This window comes from Rousettus aegyptiacus, unplaced genomic scaffold, assembly GCF_014176215.1.
Source record: "Rousettus aegyptiacus isolate mRouAeg1 unplaced genomic scaffold, mRouAeg1.p scaffold_m13_p_17, whole genome shotgun sequence".
NCBI classification, from domain to species: Eukaryota; Metazoa; Chordata; class Mammalia; order Chiroptera; family Pteropodidae; genus Rousettus; species Rousettus aegyptiacus.
Window position 1 is genome coordinate 27,629,945 of NW_023416292.1, and position 20,730 is coordinate 27,650,674.

General features: G+C 48.0%; 1 protein-coding gene across 2 annotated transcripts; it reads right to left on the bottom strand.

Annotated features, from left to right (window-relative positions):
* Positions 1-278: 278 nt before the first annotated feature.
* CA14 (carbonic anhydrase 14) lies at positions 279-6,557 on the bottom strand. Of its 2 annotated transcripts, none has more exons than XM_016122816.2 (12): positions 6,469-6,557; positions 5,671-6,371; positions 3,739-3,762; positions 2,722-2,901; positions 2,219-2,361; positions 1,909-2,004; positions 1,656-1,722; positions 1,309-1,466; positions 1,085-1,205; positions 822-842; positions 615-699; positions 279-496 (listed from the first exon to the last, which is right to left on the bottom strand). In XM_016122816.2, exons 2-12 carry the CDS (start codon positions 5,723-5,725, stop codon positions 433-435), a joined length of 1,014 nt encoding a protein of 337 aa, XP_015978302.1. In that variant the 5' UTR covers positions 5,726-6,371; positions 6,469-6,557; the 3' UTR covers positions 279-432. The 2 variants fall into 2 exon arrangements, with proteins under 2 accessions (XP_015978302.1, XP_015978303.1); XM_016122817.2 differs by having other exon boundaries at positions 3,095-3,762.
* Between the last annotated feature and the right edge of the window lie 14,173 nt (positions 6,558-20,730).

A 20,730-nucleotide genomic window follows, 5' to 3' on the forward strand; every position in this document is an offset into this window, starting at 1 on the left:
TCCCACTCTTAAGAGCCCCAAAGGTAAGGCCAGCGGTGGGGTCAGAAACTTTAATCTCTAAATACATTGAGCAAAAATATACCCCCTCCCCCAAACGGCAACGCTTTTTCCTAAGGGAATATCTTGTCCACATCTAGGGAAAGGGGCGTAGAGGAGAGGAGGTGTGGGGCACAGTGCCAACTTCCCCTGCAACTAAGCACAGTTTGCCCCCTGCGCTGTCAGCCTGGGCATCTTCTGATGTCCTGCATGAAGGCTTGGCTGTTACTTGAACAAGAGCCTGTCTGTCCATGCCTCTCTGTAGGGGCCGTGTGGATGAAGGAGGGGGTGTCTGCCTGCTACTCCTACAGTGTTTTCTGGCCAGTTCCTGCACCCCACTCTAGAAGCTCCCTGATAGGCATGCGGGGAAGGCGTCCATGATGTCTGAGAGGGGGTCTATGCCTCGGTGGCTTGTGTCGAGGTGAAGACCACACTCTTCTGGTTTCCCAGCATCTTCTTCCTGGGGGAGGAGGGGTTTCCTGGACATGACTCGTGTCCGAGGTGAGCCGCGGGAGGTGGAATAGGAGAATGCTTTTTCAGTAGAAAACAGACCAGAGGAATGGGAAGTGGGACCTCACCGAATCTTCCTAGCGATGAAATAAACAGCAAGCAGAAGACAGAGACAGCCGACCAAGATTCCCACTCCTAGGCTCAGCATCTCACCTGGGAGAGGTAAAAAGACGGAAGGTGCCGGCCTAGGACTAGGACTGACACAGACATGGAGCCTTCTCCTCGCTCGCTGAGGAGCCCCGGGCCCCGCCCGTTCCTGAGCAGGACTGGCTCACCTGTGGTGTACAAGGATTCCGCTGTAAGGGAAGAAAACTTGGGTCAGTGGGACTTCGGATCCCCACCCTCCACTAGGGGCAGCACATTGCCTCTGTGCCTGGGACAGTCACCTGGCCACTTGGGGGTGGGGACTACCTCCCAGTTCAAGCAAGTCTTGGAAACCTTTCCCCTCCTAGCCTTCTTTTCCTTCCCAGGGACTCCCTAGCTCCTGTCATGGGGTCCTTCAGCTTCCCACGCCCTTTTCCGATCCCCGTGCGGTCACCTTGGATGAAAGAGGCAAAGACTGGTCGCTGATTGAGCGGCTGCGGAGCCCGGTAGTTCTGCACCAGGAGCTCCGAGGGGTCGGTCTCCGAGGAGAACAGGGTCTCCTGAAGCCTTTCCAGCTGTGGAGTGGAAGAGGGACGTCAGTGGAGAAGTGTCACCCACGAGTGTGAACGGTCTGGGGGTACAACCATGTGTCTGCTGCCTCGCCTCTCCGCCGCTCACCTGTCCCGTTGAAATCTGGGCCCTGCGACTGAAGACTGTCCAGAGCACACTCTGGTAGCAGGGGGGCGTGGTGAGGGAGCCATTGTAGCGGAAGAACTGCGCCCGCAGCGGGGGGAGCAGCCCTCCCACGGCGAAGGGAGGCACCGAGGTATTCTGACCTGGGGGGACAGACGCCTTCCATCTTCCTCCCTGCCTCCCAGCTCGCCAGGCCCGGCTTCCCAGAAGCGAAACTCCCGGACCCCAAACACCCTCATCCCAGACCCCTTAGGCCTTTTTGGGGAGGCAGAGAGAGGAGCTTCCACACAGTTGAATCTCACTTTGTTCTAAAATAGATTTTTAGGGCTCACCTTTATACCTAATTTTATGCAAGTGACTCAGAATGTGTTCATAAGCTGGATTCTTAGTCTCGCCCACCTGAAAGGGGAAGGGAGAATCTGGCATGAGTCCATGCTTGCGGTAACACACCCATGTCCAGAAGAAATGGGCGGAGTGGTTGCTGACTTGCCTCGGGAGGGAGACCAGCGACAGACATGGGTGGAATGGGACAGAGGGAGACTGAGGGGCTGGAGAGGGACCTGGGAGGGAGTGGGGGCCACTGACCTCGATGAGGATGCCCAGGACAGCCAGGCCCTGTGGCCTCTGAGCCGCCTCACTCAAGGTGCCATAGGACTCCAAATCGTAATGTACGATGTGCAGCTGAGGAGACAGGGCATCAATCACTTAGTTTCTCCACGCCCTCCTCCCAAGGGCTCTACCCTGGCCGCCACCACCGCCACCTCCAGCATGCCCTACAGCTGGCCCACGGTTGGCATTAATCCCCTAAGTACGACTTTTCCCAGTGTCCAGATCCTTTCTTTCCCCGGCACCGACCGTGCCCGTCACTGCCCTGGTCCGAGCTTCACCCCGGTACCTCCGCCGCTGTGGCTTCGCTGTTGATCTGGTGCTCTGACCCGCCCGGGGATCCTTTCTGGCCCCAGTGCAGGTGGAGCTGGGCAGCTACGTACTTCCGGGGGAGTCCCTCCAGGTACAGGGAAGGGGGCAGAGAGAGTTGCACTGTGAGAAGAGGAAGCCAGGGCCGGTGGAGGAGTGTGGACGCACCCCCACCCCCGGGTGCCCCCACTAAGCGGGAGCCGCGGCCAGCCCTTGCCCTCTTCCTCCCCGGTGGCGCCCAGGGCTCCCCACGGGCCGCTGCTCTCCGAGCACAGCATCCTCGTGAGCACAGAGCGGATGCGTGATGCGCCCGCCCACAGAGCCTGCTCATGGGCATTCGGTTCCCACCTTCGTCCCCCTCTCACATCTCCAAAGTCGTAGAGGAAGGCTTCTCGGAATCGAGAAGTTAGGAGGGTTCTTTTTACCCCTGACTCATAAGCTCGGGACTGGAACTTTCACTTCCTTGGAGCCTGAGCTCTTTACCTGTGTGGCCGTTATTGTGCAGGTGCCAAGGCTCGGTGCCAGGCTGGTCGTAGCCGCGGGGCTGCACGGCGGGCAGCTCCGGATCGAAAGTCACGCTGTCTGTCTGGATGTTGACGGGGGACTGGGCGTGGCTTCCACACTCCGGGTAGGAGGCCGGCCAGTGGTGCTGACCATGGGGGCCTGGAGGGGCGGGTACGCGGCCGTCTGTCCTGCCCTCCGGCCCCAGCCATCTCTGTGGAGGTTAAACACTTCCCTCCACCCGGGCGAAGACCCCAGGCGTGCGGGGCCGGGGGAGGTAGGAGTCCCTTCTGGACCTGGCGCTGCAGTCCCCGCCACCTACTCCGATAAATGCGGGGCGGTGGCTTTTACTTACCTGTAGTGTGAGGAGAAAGCCGAGCGAGAGGAAGAGGGGACAGAGAGGTCGCCGGCCCACCCATGCGGGAGGATTAGAGGAGCAGGAAAAATCTAACAGTCCTAGCGGGCGGGTCTCTGCGGGCCCGCGGGAAGCGGCCTTGGGATTCAGGTCTGGCTTCCCTCGTTTTTGCCCTCACCCTGGACCTTTCGCTGACTCCGGAATTCGGTTATTAATCAGCAGTTCAGAGGAGACGAATTCCACCTCCCCCAGGGTCACCAACTATCCTGCCGGCTGACCTCCGGCTGTGTCCCACTTCCGGATGCAGGTGGGGGGGGGGCAGGACTGAGCAGGCCGGGGAGCCAGAAGGTGGACCGGCAGCTAAGCTCGCGGGTCCTTTCCCACCCAGTTCCCTTTCCACTCCAGCTCCCTCATCCCACAGACTGACTGAGGACGCCACTGGCTTTTCTGCTGAATCAGGAGGTGCAGGATCTGACCATTAGAACAGGGTCTAGGAGTCACATATGCAAAACCTAGGGCTGGGGGAGATGGGGCGGGAGGGGCTGGGCGAGAAGCCAGAGAAAAGCACACAGAAAAATCTTCCAGTCGGGTGAGGAGGCCCCGGTGTGGAAGGGGTGTGGACGGGCCTTGGGTTCAGCGCTCACCCTCGTACGTCCAGTGGTGTTGACCTGCAAGGCAGAGCAATTGGAGTTGCAGCCGGGCAGCCTGGGTCAGAGGCCTCCCCCGGCTCAGTGCACCGCCCCACCTCCCTCCGCCCCAGCGCTTCTCAGAGGAAGCCCTGAAACTGGACACCTCGGTGGAAAGGTCGGGGGGCCTATTTAAAATCGCCGGCCAGGCTGGGCCTGCGCTTGCTGAGTAAAAGGAGGAGGAGAAATGAAAAGAGATAAAGCCTGGGGACTAAAATTAACCTGGATCCAAATGTGCGTGCGTCCAGCCCTCTCTTCTCTCCAGCCTGTGCCAAGCCAACCTAACACTCAGGACACTGGGGTGAGGCGAGCGTGTGGAGGAAAGTGGTAGAACTCGGGGAGGGGGAAGCCATGCAGAGTGGGGGGGGGGGCGCGGAGCTGGAGCAGGGTGATTATGCCTTCGCTTTGAAGCATTTTGCGAATCAAGGCACCGAGCTGGAAATGAACATTTAAGTTCCTCCTTCCGGTCCCAGTGACTCTAAAGGGACATGTCCCCATCACCAGAGTCTCTGCTCCCTAGATTTCCAGATGGCGAGGGAAGGCGGGAGTCGGGGCAGGGTCCACTCTGCGTTGAGGGTGGTGGGTGGGCACAGGCAGCCGGGCTGGGAGGGACAGGATGAAAACGAAGCATTGTGTGCAGAAAAGGGAGCTGCCAGCTGGGTCACGTGCCGGGCGCTCGTGCAGTGCTGTCTGGGGCCGAAAGGCAGGGGGTCTGCCGGCCCAGCCCTCACCCACGGCCAAACCCCAGGGAAAAGGCCGCCAAACCCAGGGGAAAAGGCGGCCTTCTTGCCGGTTTTCTCTGCATTATTCCAATTGCTAGAAACTTTGGAGAAAAGTCCTCTCTCTTATTTCCTTAAGTTCGTCAGACTTCTAAGACATCTTTGATCTCAACCTTGGGCTCTTCTCCTGGCCCATCCCTTGGTTCAGAGGACTCTGAAAAGCAGCCCGAGGGAGGGCTGGAGGCAGCCTCTCACTCCCCGGCTCTGTGGGACACCCCGACAACCTTGAATCCCCTGGTTCTATGCGGGGACAGCCTTGCCCTGCCCCTCCCGCCGAATCCACAGCTCACTGATTCTGCATCTCTTCCCTAAGAGCCTTTCCCTATTTTTTTTCCCTCTCAGATGCAATTTGTAACTCTCCATTTGGGTCCCCCACGCCCGTCATCCTCCCTGCATTCCCCTTCTGCTCTCTAGACATCCCCTTACCCTGTTCATCCAACAGATATTAATCACACACCTACTGCATGCTGGATTCTGTGCTAGGCACAGGGAACACAACAATGAGGCGTCCGGGTCCCGGGGGCAGCCCCGGAGCACCTCAGCCTGCTTCCCCACGCCCCTCCTCATCTCCTGAGAGTCCCTGGAAGTCCTTTGTAAACTGCAGAGGGTCCAACAAGGTTGCCCATCATTGCCATAGCTTTCAGGGGAAAACGGGAAAATGAGTTGTCCCGTAGGCTCAAGAGGAAACCTGGGCCGTGAGGTTCACAGTCGGGGACTAGGGGCTGAGTCAGGCAGGTAACGGAGGTGGGCCCCTCCCCCCATCAGTTCTCTGTCCTCCCTAATGGGGTTGATCGTAAATAAAGAAGGCCAGGAAGGCTGCCGGGGGCGGGGGCGGGAGGCCCCGGAGGGAACCTGTAGCCTGCGGAGAGATTCCAGGCGAGTGCACACACCCCGCCCCCCTGCTAGTTTGCCCCCCATTCCCACCCACCAGGGTCGGAAAGGCCCAGGGCAAAGAAGAAAAGTGGTCTCCACCCCGCTCTTCGCCCCCACCCCCACCCCCAGCCCGTCTTTCGGGCCCCTAGGCTTCCTTTTACAGTCCTCCTTCCCCCAATTAGCATGCACGGGGACGTGTGGACATAAGCGGGGGACACAGACTTCTGGATGTACCTACCCCCGTCTGCAGCCAGGATCCAAATCACCTCAAACAGCAGCGTGAAGAACATCATGGTATCCTCGGAAGGAGCTCAAGGTACTGGGAGGTGGGAGACTAGAGGTCTGGGTGAGGGGTGGGTGGAGAGGGGGATTTTCTGAAGTTGAGTGTATGTATCTCTTTCTCTCTTGCTGTCTCTGCGTCTCTGCGGCCTGCGAGGGGAGCTGGTCTGTGGTGGGGGACCGTGGGGTCTGGGGTGCCCCGGCCGGACCTCTGGCCGCCTCCTCTCTGCCCTCCCTTTTATCTCCCTCCGCAGCCTTCACTCCACTTGCTGCCCAGCGACTTCACAGTTGCCTCCTGCTTTTAAGGTGGCTCTGGCCGGGTGTACGTGGGGGTGGGGGGGCTGCCTAGGTTGCTGGCCAGCAGTTCCTTAAATAGCCGATTAGGCACGCAGGATGGCCCTGCGCGCAGCCCGGGGCGCAGCGGGCTTCGCAGGCGCTCTGGCCTCGGCTCAGCTGTCCTGCTGGCTGAGCTCTTCCTTCCTCGGCTTTTCACGCGGACACTGTTGAGACGGGTGTCCCCAGGGGCGGGGGAGGAGGGCTGCGGGGTCCAGCCCAGCCCCCTCGGGGGGACACTGGGTTCTCATTCCTGGGCTGGCTTCCCCGCTGGGGAGCAACTCCCTGGGTGGTCGAGGGCCGACCTGCTGCAGAATCTGGGCCGCCCTGGAATGGGAAGAGTCGAGAGTAAGGAGCCGGGTGACGGGGAGGAGTTGGGAGACTCGGGGTGCAAGTGGAAGGGGAGGGGGGCGAGGATTAAAACCTGGGTTGCGGGGAAAAGAGGAGAGAAGCGAGGCGAAGAGAACTTGTCTGGAGCGTCCGTCACCACCCCCTTCCCACGGTGAGGCCTGGGTCCACGTGCCTGTGTGGCCTGGGTGGGGGGGCGGTTTTGTTTGCTGGATAAAGCCCATTTGTGTGCCCAGTGGGGGAGGGGCTGCAGCAGCACCAAGGAGAGACGGCGGCTGCAACCGCCAGACCCAGCCACCTCCCTCCCCGGGGAGTCCAGATCTAGGGCGGCTTTTGTCACTGAAGAGGACACTAACCCCTGGCTGGGAAGCCAGGGCAGAGGGAGAGACGCGGAGACCTTAGGAACAATCACTACCACCATCAAAAAAAAGCGGACTCCGGAGCAGGAGGGGAGGGAGCAGAGAGAGGCCATGTGATCCAGCGGGGAGAGGGGCCCAGGGTCGTCCCTCCTGCCCCACCGAGGGCTGAGCAGGACTGTGGCGCTGAGTGAAACCTGCCACCAGGGAGCCTGCGGGTGGCGCCTGGAGGCCGCATGTGTCAGGAATGTGGGCTGCTGCTCGCTCCCCCACGGGACTGGAAATCCCAGTTGGAATGCACATCCGAAATCCCTCGCTAGAGACTGTGAAGCCCACAGATGATTCCTAACTAGACGCTGAAATCTCTCCTCCGTACCCCTCGCCAGTCGCCAGCCAGGAGGATGCTCCCGTTCGAGCTTCCTCTGCCCTCCTTGCTCCCGCCAAGTGGCAATAAATAGTCAAAACAAAGGGAGCAGAAGCTAAATAAGGGAGCGGAATAACGGCCAAATGAACGGAATAATGCGTGTGCTGGGTCATCAGCGCCTGCAGAGGCGGGAGCCCGCCATGCCTTTCCGTCCCCTCTGATTGATGAGCAAAGCAAAGCCTTTTTGCAGAAGTCATTTCCTTTTTTTAAACCTCTCATCACCCTCCGAATTATTTTTCACCTTTAGGCAAGTTTTCTATTTTGAGGTTCTCCCAAAGCCCCCAGCTATTCCTTCTAAGAAGAATCAATGGTAAAGTGTATATTAGACTTTATGAGAATGAGGATGATTATCACAGAAGAACCAAAAAAAAAAAAAAAAAAGTCAGAGACATCTCTTTCATGGTAGAAAGAAGGAGCCTAGACAGAATGACCTCAGAGTTCCTGGGGAACGTCTGGGGACGAAACTCACGGCCTCCCAAGGCAGGTGGGGTGTCTTGCCGGGCGCCACCTCTCGGTTGTCTGTGACATTTTTAAGTTTTAAAATTTTAATTGAAAATGTTTTGCATGATTCCTTCTGGGAAGTGTTTCGCTGCTGGCGGGCTTTGAGTTTTTTGTCTGTACAATAGAACATTGTTTCGCAAAGATGTCTTAGCCCCACTTGGCACCTTCCCACTTCTGGGTGAGCAGCCCCTCCAGGCCCTCACGCTTCCTGGATGGACAAAGGCCCCGGCTTCTAGGAGAGGGACAAGGGGCAAGCACCGTCCTCTGGGGACTTGCCTTTATTTTGATCTTTGGCTTTACTGTGGACATTTCTATTGTCACCAGGCATATTGGAAGTAGGCGTCAAGAGGACCCTTATGTGTTAAAAAAAAAAAAAATGAACAAAAGACTCCCTCTTACCCCCTCCTTAGTTGCTACTCAAAATCTGGCATCTTTGTTTTAATTTTACTTCTCTCCAGTCAATTCCTTACACCTCCCCTCTCTCCCTTCCCATTGGCTGAGACCCCCCCACCCACCCCAGAAACCAAGGCATTCTGCTGTCTCCTGGCGCCATCTCCTGGCCTTTCAAAGGCAGGGACATGTGGACAGGTCAGAATCAAGTGTCCAAGCGCGGTGACATTTGGGTTTGTTTTTTCTTAAAAGATCCTTTTTAAAAAGGATATTTAAGCTCACTAAATATCCAAATTAGTCTAAACCACCTTACAGGAATCCACTGAGCGCTCTGAGTTTGTGTGTGTTGGGGGCACTTGAGAGTTCAGGGGAGGAGGGAGGCCTATCAAAAGGAGAGAACGGTGAACCCAGGCGCTCGCTCAGACTGCAGAGACGGCAACTCACTGCTGAGAGGAAAGAACCAACGAGGAGACAGAGCTAGGTGGACTTCGATGGCCTCAGAGTGCAAGCAACTTTGTGCCGCAAATTACTATAGGCCCAGAGGTATTCTAACTTGATAGTAATCATCACCGGATCGTCTTCTAACAGTTGGTACCGAAACTGTTAAGCGAACACAAAAGCTTCCAAGAGTTAAAGTCAAAGTCCTTTAGGGGCGAGGGAGCGGCCAGACCTCTTCGGATTGTTTTTTTATTTTTTTTTCAGTTTTCCAGTTCACATTTGCAGACAGATGCAGTGTGAGCATCTTATAGATAGAGGACAAGTAAGGGTCTGCGGTCAGAAATGTTACAAATTTAATTAAAAAGGAGTAATTTTGTGTCATGCACAGATTCTGTGCCCAGAACACCGCCTGCTACATAAATATTTGCTGATTGAATGAATGAATCTAGTCATTGGGACATTTATTTACTTTCTTTCTACCTTTGGTATTTCGCAGAATTTTAGACCAGAAGCGTTCTCAGGCACCATTCCAACTGCCTTGTTTACCCTGTAAAGACTGGGGTTTGAGGGATTTAGGGGTTCTCCGGTGGCTGGTCACATAGCCGCTAAGCTGAAGCTGAGCAAGGACTCGGGGACCATTGAACTTTCTCTTGCATCACTGCTCCTCAAACATCAGCGTGCATCAGAATCACCTGGAAAGCTTGTGAAATGCAGATTTCTGGGCCTCTCCCCACCACAGTGTCTGATTGCATAGGTCTGGGGTCCGTCCTGAGGTTTGCATTTTAGCGGTTCGCTAGGGGATGCTGATGCTACTGGTCTGGGGGACCACACGGGAATCAGTGCCCTGCACCAACTGGAGAAGCAGAGGTAGTAAGTGGTCGCCATTCTCTGCAGCGACGCCAGCCATCTGGAGTTGTTCTCTGTAGAGGTCAGCAACCATACTCCTGCTGGTTTACAAACATATATTGAGTACTTCCAGGTGCTAGGCACCAGGCCGAGCCCTAGAAATAAAAAATGAATAAGACATAACCCCCCGCCCTCGAGAATGTCACGATTTCTCAGCAGATGCAGGCGTCTCGCCCCATTACTGGAAAACAGTGGTGAGAAGTTCCAAACAGTGGGAACGGAGGGTTATGAGACCCCAGGCGGGTGGGCAGGGGGCAGTGAGAGTGTCTTCATCTGATGTCGGCCATCTTTCCTCAGGATGGGAGCACAGCCGGGTTGTTCTGTATGTGAGAACATAAAAATTGCCACTCCGAAGCGGGCCGACCCGTGCGTCACCGTCTCCGAGGGTGACACCAAAGGATAGGTTAGGCCAAAGCAGGATTCTCCTTGATGTATTTATAAATGGCTTCCTTTGCAAGGACGAAGGAAAAAAGGACATCGTGGTGCCCCAGAATTGTAATTATTCGTTCCATCTGCTCCTGCGGCCACCTCATTCTGCCTGTCTTCTCCCCTTTCTTCTCGTTTTCTCCCATTCATTTAACCCAAATGAAAGTCATGTACCAGCCCAAGCAGAAGACATTAACACCTCTTTCACTTCCCTTTGATGGTGAGAAGATGCTAGTTAAAGAGGATTTTTCCTTTGTTTTTGAAGGAACTTTTATGCCCGGGTTGCTATAGGAATAGAAATCAGAGGATAATATGCCCAAATCTTGTAATAACGGGTAACTTATTAGTGGTTTAAATCATCCCCCAAATAAGAAGTCTGTTCTCAAATCGGATTGTGACCAATGATTTGGATTTCTTTGAAACCTTATAGTAAGAGAGATCGCTGCGCTTTCGTCGACATCTTTCCTCTCAAAATAGCTACATATTTTTCAAAAGTTTGTGAGTCTTCAAAGGTAAAGTGACTTGGCTGAGGTCACAGAGAAATATCGATAGGACAAAGGATCAGGCTCTGACCAACCCCTTACTCAAAACGCATTAAATTACTTAAATAAAAATGAAAACCTTTTAAGAAAACAGGGCATTTCTGGCTCTGGCTGCCGATGCCTCAGTTAATTCTCTGCAGTATGTGAGGTGGCATTGTTTTGAGGAGGAAAACCAAAAGGAAAACCAACAAACCCGGTTTTTTAAGCTCCAAGTCACTTCTAAGGTAATATCTGCAAAAGCGAAATGCAGTTATGAAGGAGCTCATGGACCTCGCATTCTCCCCGTCACTCTGCATCCAACATGCTTATTATCTCGTCTATCACGCACATTTTTGTTACGTAGCTCTATTGCAGGTTGGTTATAAATCCATGCACGTTGGGAAGAATTGAGCTTTTTGCTCCTTTCTAAAACAATAAAAAGGAAATAGTTACTTGGAGTAACTTCACCAGAACGGTAGAGAACATCAGATCTTGGCAATGGCTTGTCGCTTTTCCTCTTATTATTTTTTAATTCTACGAGTAACACCTGATTAGTTTAGGGGAAACAGAAGATTCAAAAAAAACCATCACTCCAAATTCTCCCAAGTAGAGATCACCACTGTCAACATTCTGATATCTTACAAACTTTTGCCATAAAGCTATGTCTAAATGCATATATTTTATGTGCCTAACTATTGTATTTTTTTATAAAAATAAGACCATACAATATGCATAATTGGCCTATAACCTTTTTTTAAACACTATTTTGTGAACATTCTTCAATGTCAAAAACTATCTTTGTCATCAATTTAAACTGTATAGCATTGTATAGAAGTAACCTAAAGTATTTAGCCAATCCTCTGCCTTCGGACTTTTTTTTTTTTAAATTTGTTTGTTACCAATGACAAACAATGCCTCAGTTAGAGTATTTGTGTTCATGTATTTTTACACACTCGTCCAATGGTTTCTTAGAATTAGAATTGTGAGAGGGTATATATTCTTTAAAAAAGCTTTTGATTGTGAAAAAGTTCAAATTCATTCCTGTTTTTAAGATCAGGTTTGCAGAGTTATAACTTATATACAGTAAATTTTTTTTACACCCCTTTTAGTGTACGGCCCTATGAATTCTGACAAGTGTGTACAGTCATGTAACCATCATCATAATCAAGATATGGAACTGTCCATTGCCCCTGCCCTACCTTAATCCCCTTCTCCCCCTTTGTAGTCAGCGTCTCTTCCCACACTCATCCTTTGGTCACTGCCAATCTGTTTTCTGCTTCTGTAAATGTGCCTTTTTCAGAACGTCTCAGGCATTATATTGTACAGTTCGTAGCCTTTGGAGCCTGGCTTCTTTCATTTAGCATTCATTCATGTGGTTTCATATTAAAATTCATTTCATTTTATTGCTGAGTTTTCCCATTATATAGGTGCACCACAATTTGTTTATCCACTTACCAGTTGAAGAACATGTGGGTTGTTTCTAGTTTTTGGCAACCATGAATAAAACCACTATAGACCGTCGATTGCGGGTTTGTGAGTGGATGTATGTTTTTGTTGTTCTTGAGTAAATACCCAGGAGTGGGAGCAAATAGCTAGCTCTGGGTCGATCGTGAGTGTGTGTTTAACTTCGGAAGAAACTGCCAAACCATATTTCATAGCGCTTGGACTGTTTTTCATTCCCACTAGCAGTTACTCCAGTACTTAATAGTGACAGTTACAAAAAAAAAAAAGAACAGTAGCCATTCTAATACACATGTAGTGGTATTTCCTTTTGGTTTTAATTTGAGGTGTGCCCTTTTTTAGGGTTTTTGCTATATTTATTGACATATTGCTCTTCATAAAGGTTATACTCTTTTAATGGTATATACACAAGTTGTCATTCTTTTTTCCTCTTTTTGAAGAGATAAACAAAGGACCCTAGAATTGATGTTCCATGACTGGGCAAAAATTCAGTATTTCTTGGCCTTTTGAGCCACGCTTCTCTCGCTCAGGCCCGCTTCCACGTCTGGAAGTGTACTTTCCCTTCTAATAAAACTTTTCTTTTCTACTGGGAAAAAAAATGTCAGTATTTTTTCTCCCGTGTGACCGTTTACTTATCACACAGAGATAAAATTCACTTGTATGGTGGGTAAATTTTTGTACAATGAATCCCATCTTCTTGTGGATTTTCAGTGTAAAGCGAGAACTGTGTTCATTCAGAGGAAATTTTGGCTTAAAGATGAGTGAACTCAACATTAGTGAGTGTAGCAAGCTCTTGATGAGCACATACTGAAAGTAAGCCCATCATTTGATAAGAAATTATAATACTAAAATAACTTATACTAAACAAAATACTGCTTGTCAAAAGAGCTCATATAACCAAGCAGGGGAAAACTTTAAATGGACCACATTGCACCAGTCACCTGGCTTCTATCAAATTTCAGTGTATTTTAGTAGGATTACATTGAACTCTTTGACTACTAAGACTCTGCTTTTAGTATTCTGGGGAAGCCGTGAGCTTAACTGAGCTGAAGTTAAATAGAAACAAACATGGCCTTGGCAAAAAATCTAAAGTGTAATAAATAAAGAGGGGAGCATACTTACTGAAACATGTGGCAGAAGAGTATACCACCATCCTGTCAACATGGATCATGTATTGAACAAGTTCTGTATTTTGTAACTGTAAGTTTGGATCTGGCATACTAAACTTCTATATAAAAATACATGTATCTACTTATCTTCTGCTTCGGAATAAGAAGGGCAGATATTGGCTTAAAGATAGCTAATGCACTCAATATTTTTGGTTGTGTTTGTAGAAGGTCCACAAGTCAATTGATGCTACCTCATATTATTTTTAAATTTAAGGTCTGTTTTTTATCGAAGTAGTTCAGTACATAGTTTAAAAAGCCAGATCAAGTAAAATCATAATGAAACACTATTCTCCCTGTGTCCAATTGCTACTTCCTAGAGACAATCACTGCAACTTTTTAACTGTTTCTTCTAGGCTATAACTCCAAATTTCAAACACCATGTTTATATTACTATTTCTGGATTTTTCCACTTTAGATATTATCTATTAACCTCCATCTATGAAAGTTGAGGCTTTACCTTTTTTACACAACACTCCTTCTCCAACACATATTTCTACTCTATCCTCCTGATAAAGTTATTCTATCACAATTTTAGTTAAATCAGTACTAAACATTGAAATTATCATCCATATTTACTCACGGCTAAGCCAAAAAGTGTATTATACTTCCATTCTTATGCAACTTTTCATTTCCTTTGACTTGATTTTTCCCCTTTTGCTTTAGTTTTTTAGTTGCTTATTCATCTCTAAACTCACTGTTGAAACTGTAACTCATCTCTCATTCTGTTCAAACAGATCAGGTAATCTGTCATAACGTCTTTTTTATAGGAATTTTCTTTTTGAAGCCCTTCATCCTCCAGTTCTAAGTGAGGCTTCTCTTCTCTTCGGACACTTTTTAGTATCTTTCCTTTCTTCTAGATGTTCTATAATTTTATAATAATGTATCTTGGTGTACATTATTTATTTCTTGGAAGGGTACTGAGTGGGCCCATTTGTTTAAAAGCACTGCAACATTTTCTCGTATTTTTTGGATAATTTCGTTTTATATGTTCTCTTTCTCTGAAACTACTGTTTATCGTATGTTGAATCTTCTGGACTGATCTCTAATATCCTTAACATTTTTTTTGTTTGTTTGTTTTCCATCTCTTTGCTTTTTGTTCTACTTTCAGAAAGATTTCCTCAATTTTATCTGTCACCCCTCCTATTGAATTAGTAAGGTCTAAATTTTAATTTTTAATTTTCATAAGCTCTTCCATGAATATTCATTTAATAACATTGTTTTATTCTCATGAATACATTATTTCTTATATTAACTCAGGCTTTCTTTTAAAAATTGTTTGCATGCTTCTGCTTCCTGTCCCATCTCTGTTTCTTCTGAGGTTTTTTTTTTTTTTTTTTTTTCTGCTTTTATGTGCAAGATCTTTCTAAAAATATTTGGGGATTTTGCCTATTCATTCTCATCTAAGAGTGAGGCACTTAAAAGATGTGTGCCATTGATATGTGACTGAACCGAACCATGTTACAAACTTTTAAGATTCTGGAGGGTGGTGTGGGGCTCTGCTCATTGCGTGGCACCCAAGACAAGCCTCCTGAAACATCTTGATGGAGACATATTCCGTGGAAAATTTTGGGGATATGCTTGGTCGAAGCATAAGTATAAGCACCGATGGATCGAGCAACCTGCATAACGCTCTGGCCAAATGCTAAAGAGACTTTTAAAAAATTTAAACGAACGAAGACCAAGAAACAACTGTTCAAGCAAGCCGAGACAGAGGCAGTGCACATCTGGAACATCGAGAGCGGCCCCGCCCAGCTCCTTCCCTGAGAACCACACTCAGCATCTCATCATCGAGCAGCCATGACTTTGAACTGTTGACTGGAATGAGAATGCAAGCTTGCAGGTTTGAAGACGAAGCCCCCACCCACCAATGCTGCATGGCGCCTGAGCTGCTGAAAACTTCATAGAGTGAAGCCATCATTCCAACTGAAGGCAGCATAACAGTTCATTTAGCCCCTGGCAACCACGATTCTACTTTTTTCTCTATGATTTTGACCGCTCTTAGTACCTCACAACCAGTGTGAAAAGAGCTTGGAAGTTATCGTTTCCATCTTACAACAAGAAAAAGCTGGAAAACTTGAAAATCAACAAAATTTTCTGGGCCATCAGAGAAGTAAGGCTGTAGGGTAAAATATCACCCTGAAATCTGGAGAGACAAGTGTATTCGGAGACTTGGGAACCCAGATCACTCACGAGGAGCAGAAGCTCTGAAACCATAAACGGAGCTTTTACAGATTTCTGGAGACTGCGTGCCCTGGCAGGAGAGGGAAAGTCTCTTGGGCGCTGCAGTGTTTGGAGTAGCTCCATTCTTTCTTAGGCTGTCCGTTCAGAACCCAACCAAGTTCTCACGGTAAAAACTTGAGAAAGATCATAAGAAATTAAAAACCTCAAATTTCCCAATTCCTCCAGCCCCCTCCAGCTTTCTGGTTTTACCTAGAGAGACAAAAAAAAAATCGACAGGAGACAGGCTTCGAGGAAATAGATTGAGAAAGCTTTGGCCAGCAAAAGGAGCAGCAGGAAAGGGAAAAATAAACTACACTACTGAAAGAGAAACAGGACACTTGTGAAGGCCACAGCCCTGAGATGCATCAGAAACTAAAAGACTGAGACGTACTCAGAAGATTATAAAACACTTCCCCTCAGCCGTACCCTTTGACTGCACCAACAAGTCCCTACAATAATGGCACAGTAAGTGACATCTGTAAGAGCTGCAAAACACAGACTCTCTCCAAGGAGCAGTGCCTTGTGAATCCCTCAAGCCAAGAAGGGAGGCAAAATCAAGGATACTAGATGCATTTGAAGCCTCTAATAACTATAGCTATAATAAACATTAAACACAGCCCAATGCCGAACTATGTTAAAATAATCACACTAAAATCCTATTTACTTTAGTTTACAATACTCAATACAGGATGTTTGTCAACACAAAATGACAATGTATGCAAAAAGGCAAAAAAAAAATCTAAAAAGACAAAACAAACATTGGAACCAGACTCAGATATGACATGTTGGATTATCAGACGGTATTTAAAGTAACTATGATTAATACGGTAAAGGTTCTAATAGAAAAAGTGGAAAACCTGCAAGAATAAATGGGTAATGTAAGCAGAGAGACGAAAAAAATCAAAAAGATTAAAAAAATACAATAACAGAAATAAAGAATGCCTCTGATGGGCTCATCAGAAGATTAAAGAAACAATCAATGACCTTAAAGATATGAAGACGAATCAATAGAAATTCTCCATTGAAAAGCAACAAACACCAAACTGAAAAATGTACAGAACATTCAATAACTATAGGCCAGTATCGAAAGGTGTAATATATATGTAATTCGAAAAACAAAGGATAAGAAAGAGAATGTAACCGAGGAATATTGAAGGATTAGTGGCCAGGAACTTTCTAAAATTAATTGCAGAAAGCAAACCAGAAATCTAGAAACACAGAGAACAAACACCAAGTGATTCAAGAAAATCAACCAACCAACCAACCAACCAACGCCTCCATATTCAAACTATTGAAAACCAAATAGAAAAACTCATAGGAAGCCAGAGAAATCCTAGAATTCTACATTCAGTGACAATTATCCTTCAAAAGTGAGAAGAGAATGTCTTTATTGAAAATCAAAAATTGAAGGAATTCATTGTCAGTAAATCCACCTTAAAAGAAATAAAATAAATTATTCAGATAGCTGTAAAATGATGTAGGCCAGAAACTGGTATCTTAATAAAAGAAAAAGTGCAGAAGGAATAAATGAATCTAAAAAAAAAAATATATGTGTACTCAGGTATGGAAGCTCATTGGCTGGTTGGCTGCAGTTGGGGGCTGGAACAGACATCCGCCACTTTCGACCATTTTGCCAGTATCTCTGACCTTGTCTCTTATGCTGGTCAGTTTCTCTAGAGAGGAATCCTCTATCTTTTTACCCAAAGATATACCCAATTGTAAGATGAACAGAGGGGAGAACAGGGTTGGTTTGAGAAAGTTCTCATTGTCCGAAATGCAGATTTTCATTTTTTTTTTCTTCCAGTTTTTATGACATCTCACCTGGTATGGTAGGAATGATTTCTGGTGGTCCCCAATCAGTCTGGATTCTGGAGAAAACGCACTGGCATTTGTTGCACTGGCTTAGTTTTATCCTGAGACTGCAGATTAGTTTGGAAAAGGGAACGGTAAAAAGGAAAGCGGAAGATCAGTCTACAGTTATCCTTCAGTCCTACTCTGTCATGTGTTTCCCAAGAAGACCTCGGCCAAACTCTATTTCCTAATGGAAGTATGGATTTAAACTGCCGCCTGAGTAATTTGAGACACGATCAATTACTAAACACGTCTTGAGTACCTGCTGTGTGCTCAGCACTCTGCCAAGTCCTGTGAGCGATGCCAGGGAAAGCCAAGTTACTGATCGGTTTCTCTCTAGGAAATTCCCGTGTGGGCAGGTGAACCAGAATTAAATGGCATCTAGGAGAGGTAGCGAGGCAGCATAGGCTAAACGTCAGGTAAGCAAAACTTTTAATAAGTCCTGAGAATTCAGAGAAGGGGAATCGTTTTGGCTTGGGTAAGGCACAAGCAACGCTAGAAAGAGCAGAATGACTGTCACTGGTACAGAGCGAAGGAGCATCAGAGAGACTTGGTCAGTAAAATGTGGTCTAGGGAGTTGTCCCAGTTGCTATTGCTGCCTAACAACTCCAAATTTAGAGGCTTAAACCAATAATGATCAATTTATTATGATCTCTCCTATAGGTTGGTTTGGGCTTCCTCAGAGGTAGACATTTGGAGAGGGCCATTGTCTTGTGTCTTCTTCCTGGGGTTCCCTGGGAAGTAGACTCTTGAGATGGAAGGAGCATCTAGAACAGTTATTAGGGAACAATATTGGACTCACTATCTTTGGAAGGGAGGAGAAGGAAGCAGGATTTAGCAGTGGGAGAAAATGATGGAGATGCAGGCCCCTGGGGGCAGCTCTGCAGCTGGAATGAATGACCCTTCAGAGTTCGTCTAAGTCTGGGCAAAGGGCTGGCGGGGCCTTTATACCTCTGCATTGGTGGAGGTATAACCTTGGGCAATTTTCTTCGACTGAGGTCACCCCTTCAAGGGCTCATAGCTGAGGGTCCAAGCCCTGGGGAAGTGAGTCCTGCATTCCTGCAGGAAAATCTGGATAGTGCATCACAGTGCCTCACACAGCCCTGACAGGGTCTGTGGCTTCCAGTAGAGGCCCCTCCTGTGCCAACCTGGCCCTGAGCAAGGTGGGGGACAAATACTCCAACTTCACTCTCCTCCAGACTCCCGCTCTCCTGCCAGCACCCTAGCCCACAATGGAACAAACCCAGGAAGTCATAGGACTCGGGGTTTTGAGTCACAGAGTAGAGAAGGGTGAAGAGTGGATCTGAAAGGACAACAGGAGATGGTCGGCAGCAGCAGAGGAGTTTAGTTGTGGAACGTTAAAGACTTGTTGAGTGAAATCACATCCTGACGAAGGCTTCTTATTGGTGGATTGGGGGCGTGTTCTGAACCACCTCTTACTCGTCCCGCTCCCTGCTCCTTTGCTTTCATCCACCTCCTGATTACTTAACCCCACTCTTCATTCTACCATTTGAAACTCGCCTCCTTACTTTGGCTTAAAACATGTTCCAGTTCATGAGTTTGGCTTTCCTCCTGACTGCATTTCATTCCTCCATCCTTCATTTAGTTCCGTACATCCTACTAGCCTGAGAACGTTCTTCATCCAGCCTCTTCCTAGGCACCTTTCTGTTCACCAGTCCTATGGGGAATCTTTCCTCCCTTGGCATCTTATTTATCCTGGCTTCTTGATGAAGACGGGAAAGAAGGAAGTTTCAAGGTGCCGAGGTAATGCAGAAGAGAGCCGATATGAGGGTGGGGACATCGGTCTGGGGGGAAGGCCCACTTTGGTGGATCCCCGTGTATGCCTACTATCATGTACTTTCTGAAGCTAGTAGCCAACGGGAAAATGAATTCATGGCCTTCCCTCACGTTATTTCTAGCATAGTCTCCTGTTCCTGTCTAACGTGCTGATAGAAAAGCCCTACCCTTTAACCCCAATAATCATCTCTTTCTTGAAACTCTTTGGCTTCCATACCTTACTCCCCTCCCACCCTCCTCCCAATTCACCTCCTTTTCTATCTGTTCCTCACTTTAACTGTTTTGGCAGACAGTCCCTCTCTTCTCTTTCCCCACTTAACCATGTTTTCCTCTGCTTCGCCTAATAGTCTCATTATCTGGACGTCTTATTTTTTTTCTAATGGCCTCAACTATCACTCTTATGAGGATGACTCTAAGTCTGCACGCCTTGCCTAAACTCTTTGGGATTCCATTCCAGAATTCCAGACTCTGTGGTGGTGGTGGGATCAGAACACAGGACTTCTTCCCAAGTTGTTACTAAAATGTGATTTCAGGTTTCTTTTTAGCCTTTTTCCTCCTTCCCTTGTTTTTCAACTCTTCCTTGAATTGTTCCTCAGTCCATTTTGGTTCTCTTTTCATATCATCCTGGCTTCCTTTTAGCCTGATTAAAACTAACGAACTTAACCAACTCCAAATTGCCCCCCAGAGATGTTATTTTATTTCAAAAGCTTCCCCTTTCTCCGTGTTTTCATCTTCACAAAAGGAAACACTTAGTAAGGAGAAGACAATTATTAGTTTGTTTTCCTTTGAAGTAGCTAACATACTAAATACCAAATATTTACATTTTAAATTAAGCCTATTTGAGGAGCTGTGTGTCTCTGTACCTGGGCAGGATTGGCGGTGGAGGAATGGTGAGGAGTCCGCTGGGAAACCCGTCTCCAATCTGAGAAATTGGAAAAACAGTGAATACTCAGCTCCGAGAGAGGTTGGACTAATTCACCCACTTTCTTCCGGAAATCATATGGAATTTCTTTGGGTATTTATCCCGAGAAAGGTGTAAGGGAATGAAAAGGACAAAATTTAAGCAAGAGCTAAGAAAAGTTAGACTCACAAGGCAAAAATTTAAAAAATCATTCTTGTCTCTCTCTTTTCTTTCGCACGTTGACAGACTTTTAAAAGCACATTTTACCTGCAGTCTTGCATGGAAACCAACCACAGGGAAATTAGAAAGGAGAGGCATTGTAGTACCATTTGTATGCGCACTGATGTCTGATTTTCATTAGGCCAGCACTGTTTTTCCTCCAAGGTCTTAGTGTTTACGACAGCCACAACTACCTCAGTAACAAATCCTCCAGGGCAATTCTGTTTAAAGGTGCCTAACTTACATACTTCACCCAACTCCTTTCAAAATCGTCCAGTCCTTCACAGTGGACGTTAAAACACCATCTTTATCTTGGCTCTGGTTCTACACCAAAAGCCTGTCCCCGGCAAGTCAGTGCCACGAAGGCATACTTTTTATGTGATGGGCACGTTGCTGTGCACCTTGGCTGCAAAGCAGGACCTGTGCTTTAAAACGGCCAAGAGCCGTGTGCTGAATTACCAGTCTTGCAACTTGGGCACGTAAGAAGGGTGCTTTCTTTTTAACCCTAAGACAGAAAACAAAACTAAAACGCCTCCCCCCTCGCCCCCGCAAAAAAAAAAAAAAATCCAACATGCATCGAAAACGTCCCAGCGCCTAGGGAAAGCGCGCCAACCACACAAAGAGAAGGAGGGGGGCTACTGGGATTCAAAATCATTTCTCCCGGACGAACACCCTCCTGGACCTATCGGAGTTAACTGCGCGCTTGGTCGTAGCCAATAGGCCCAGTGTTTCTGGTTCAGGTCCGCCCTCAAGACTAA

Bases quoted from the DNA above. Each gene is read 5' to 3' on its own strand.
- CA14 (XM_016122816.2), bottom strand. From the start codon at position 5,725: ATGATGTTCTTCACGCTGCTGTTTGAGGTGATTTGGATCCTGGCTGCA. The intron at 1,723-1,908 runs GTCAGTGGCCCC...TTCCCCTTTCAG, and splicing joins TCCTGGGCATCCTCATCGAG to GTGGGCGAGACTAAGAATCC. The intron at 700-821 runs GTGAGCCAGTCC...TACCTCTCCCAG, and splicing joins GGAATCCTTGTACACCACAG to GTGAGATGCTGAGCCTAGGA.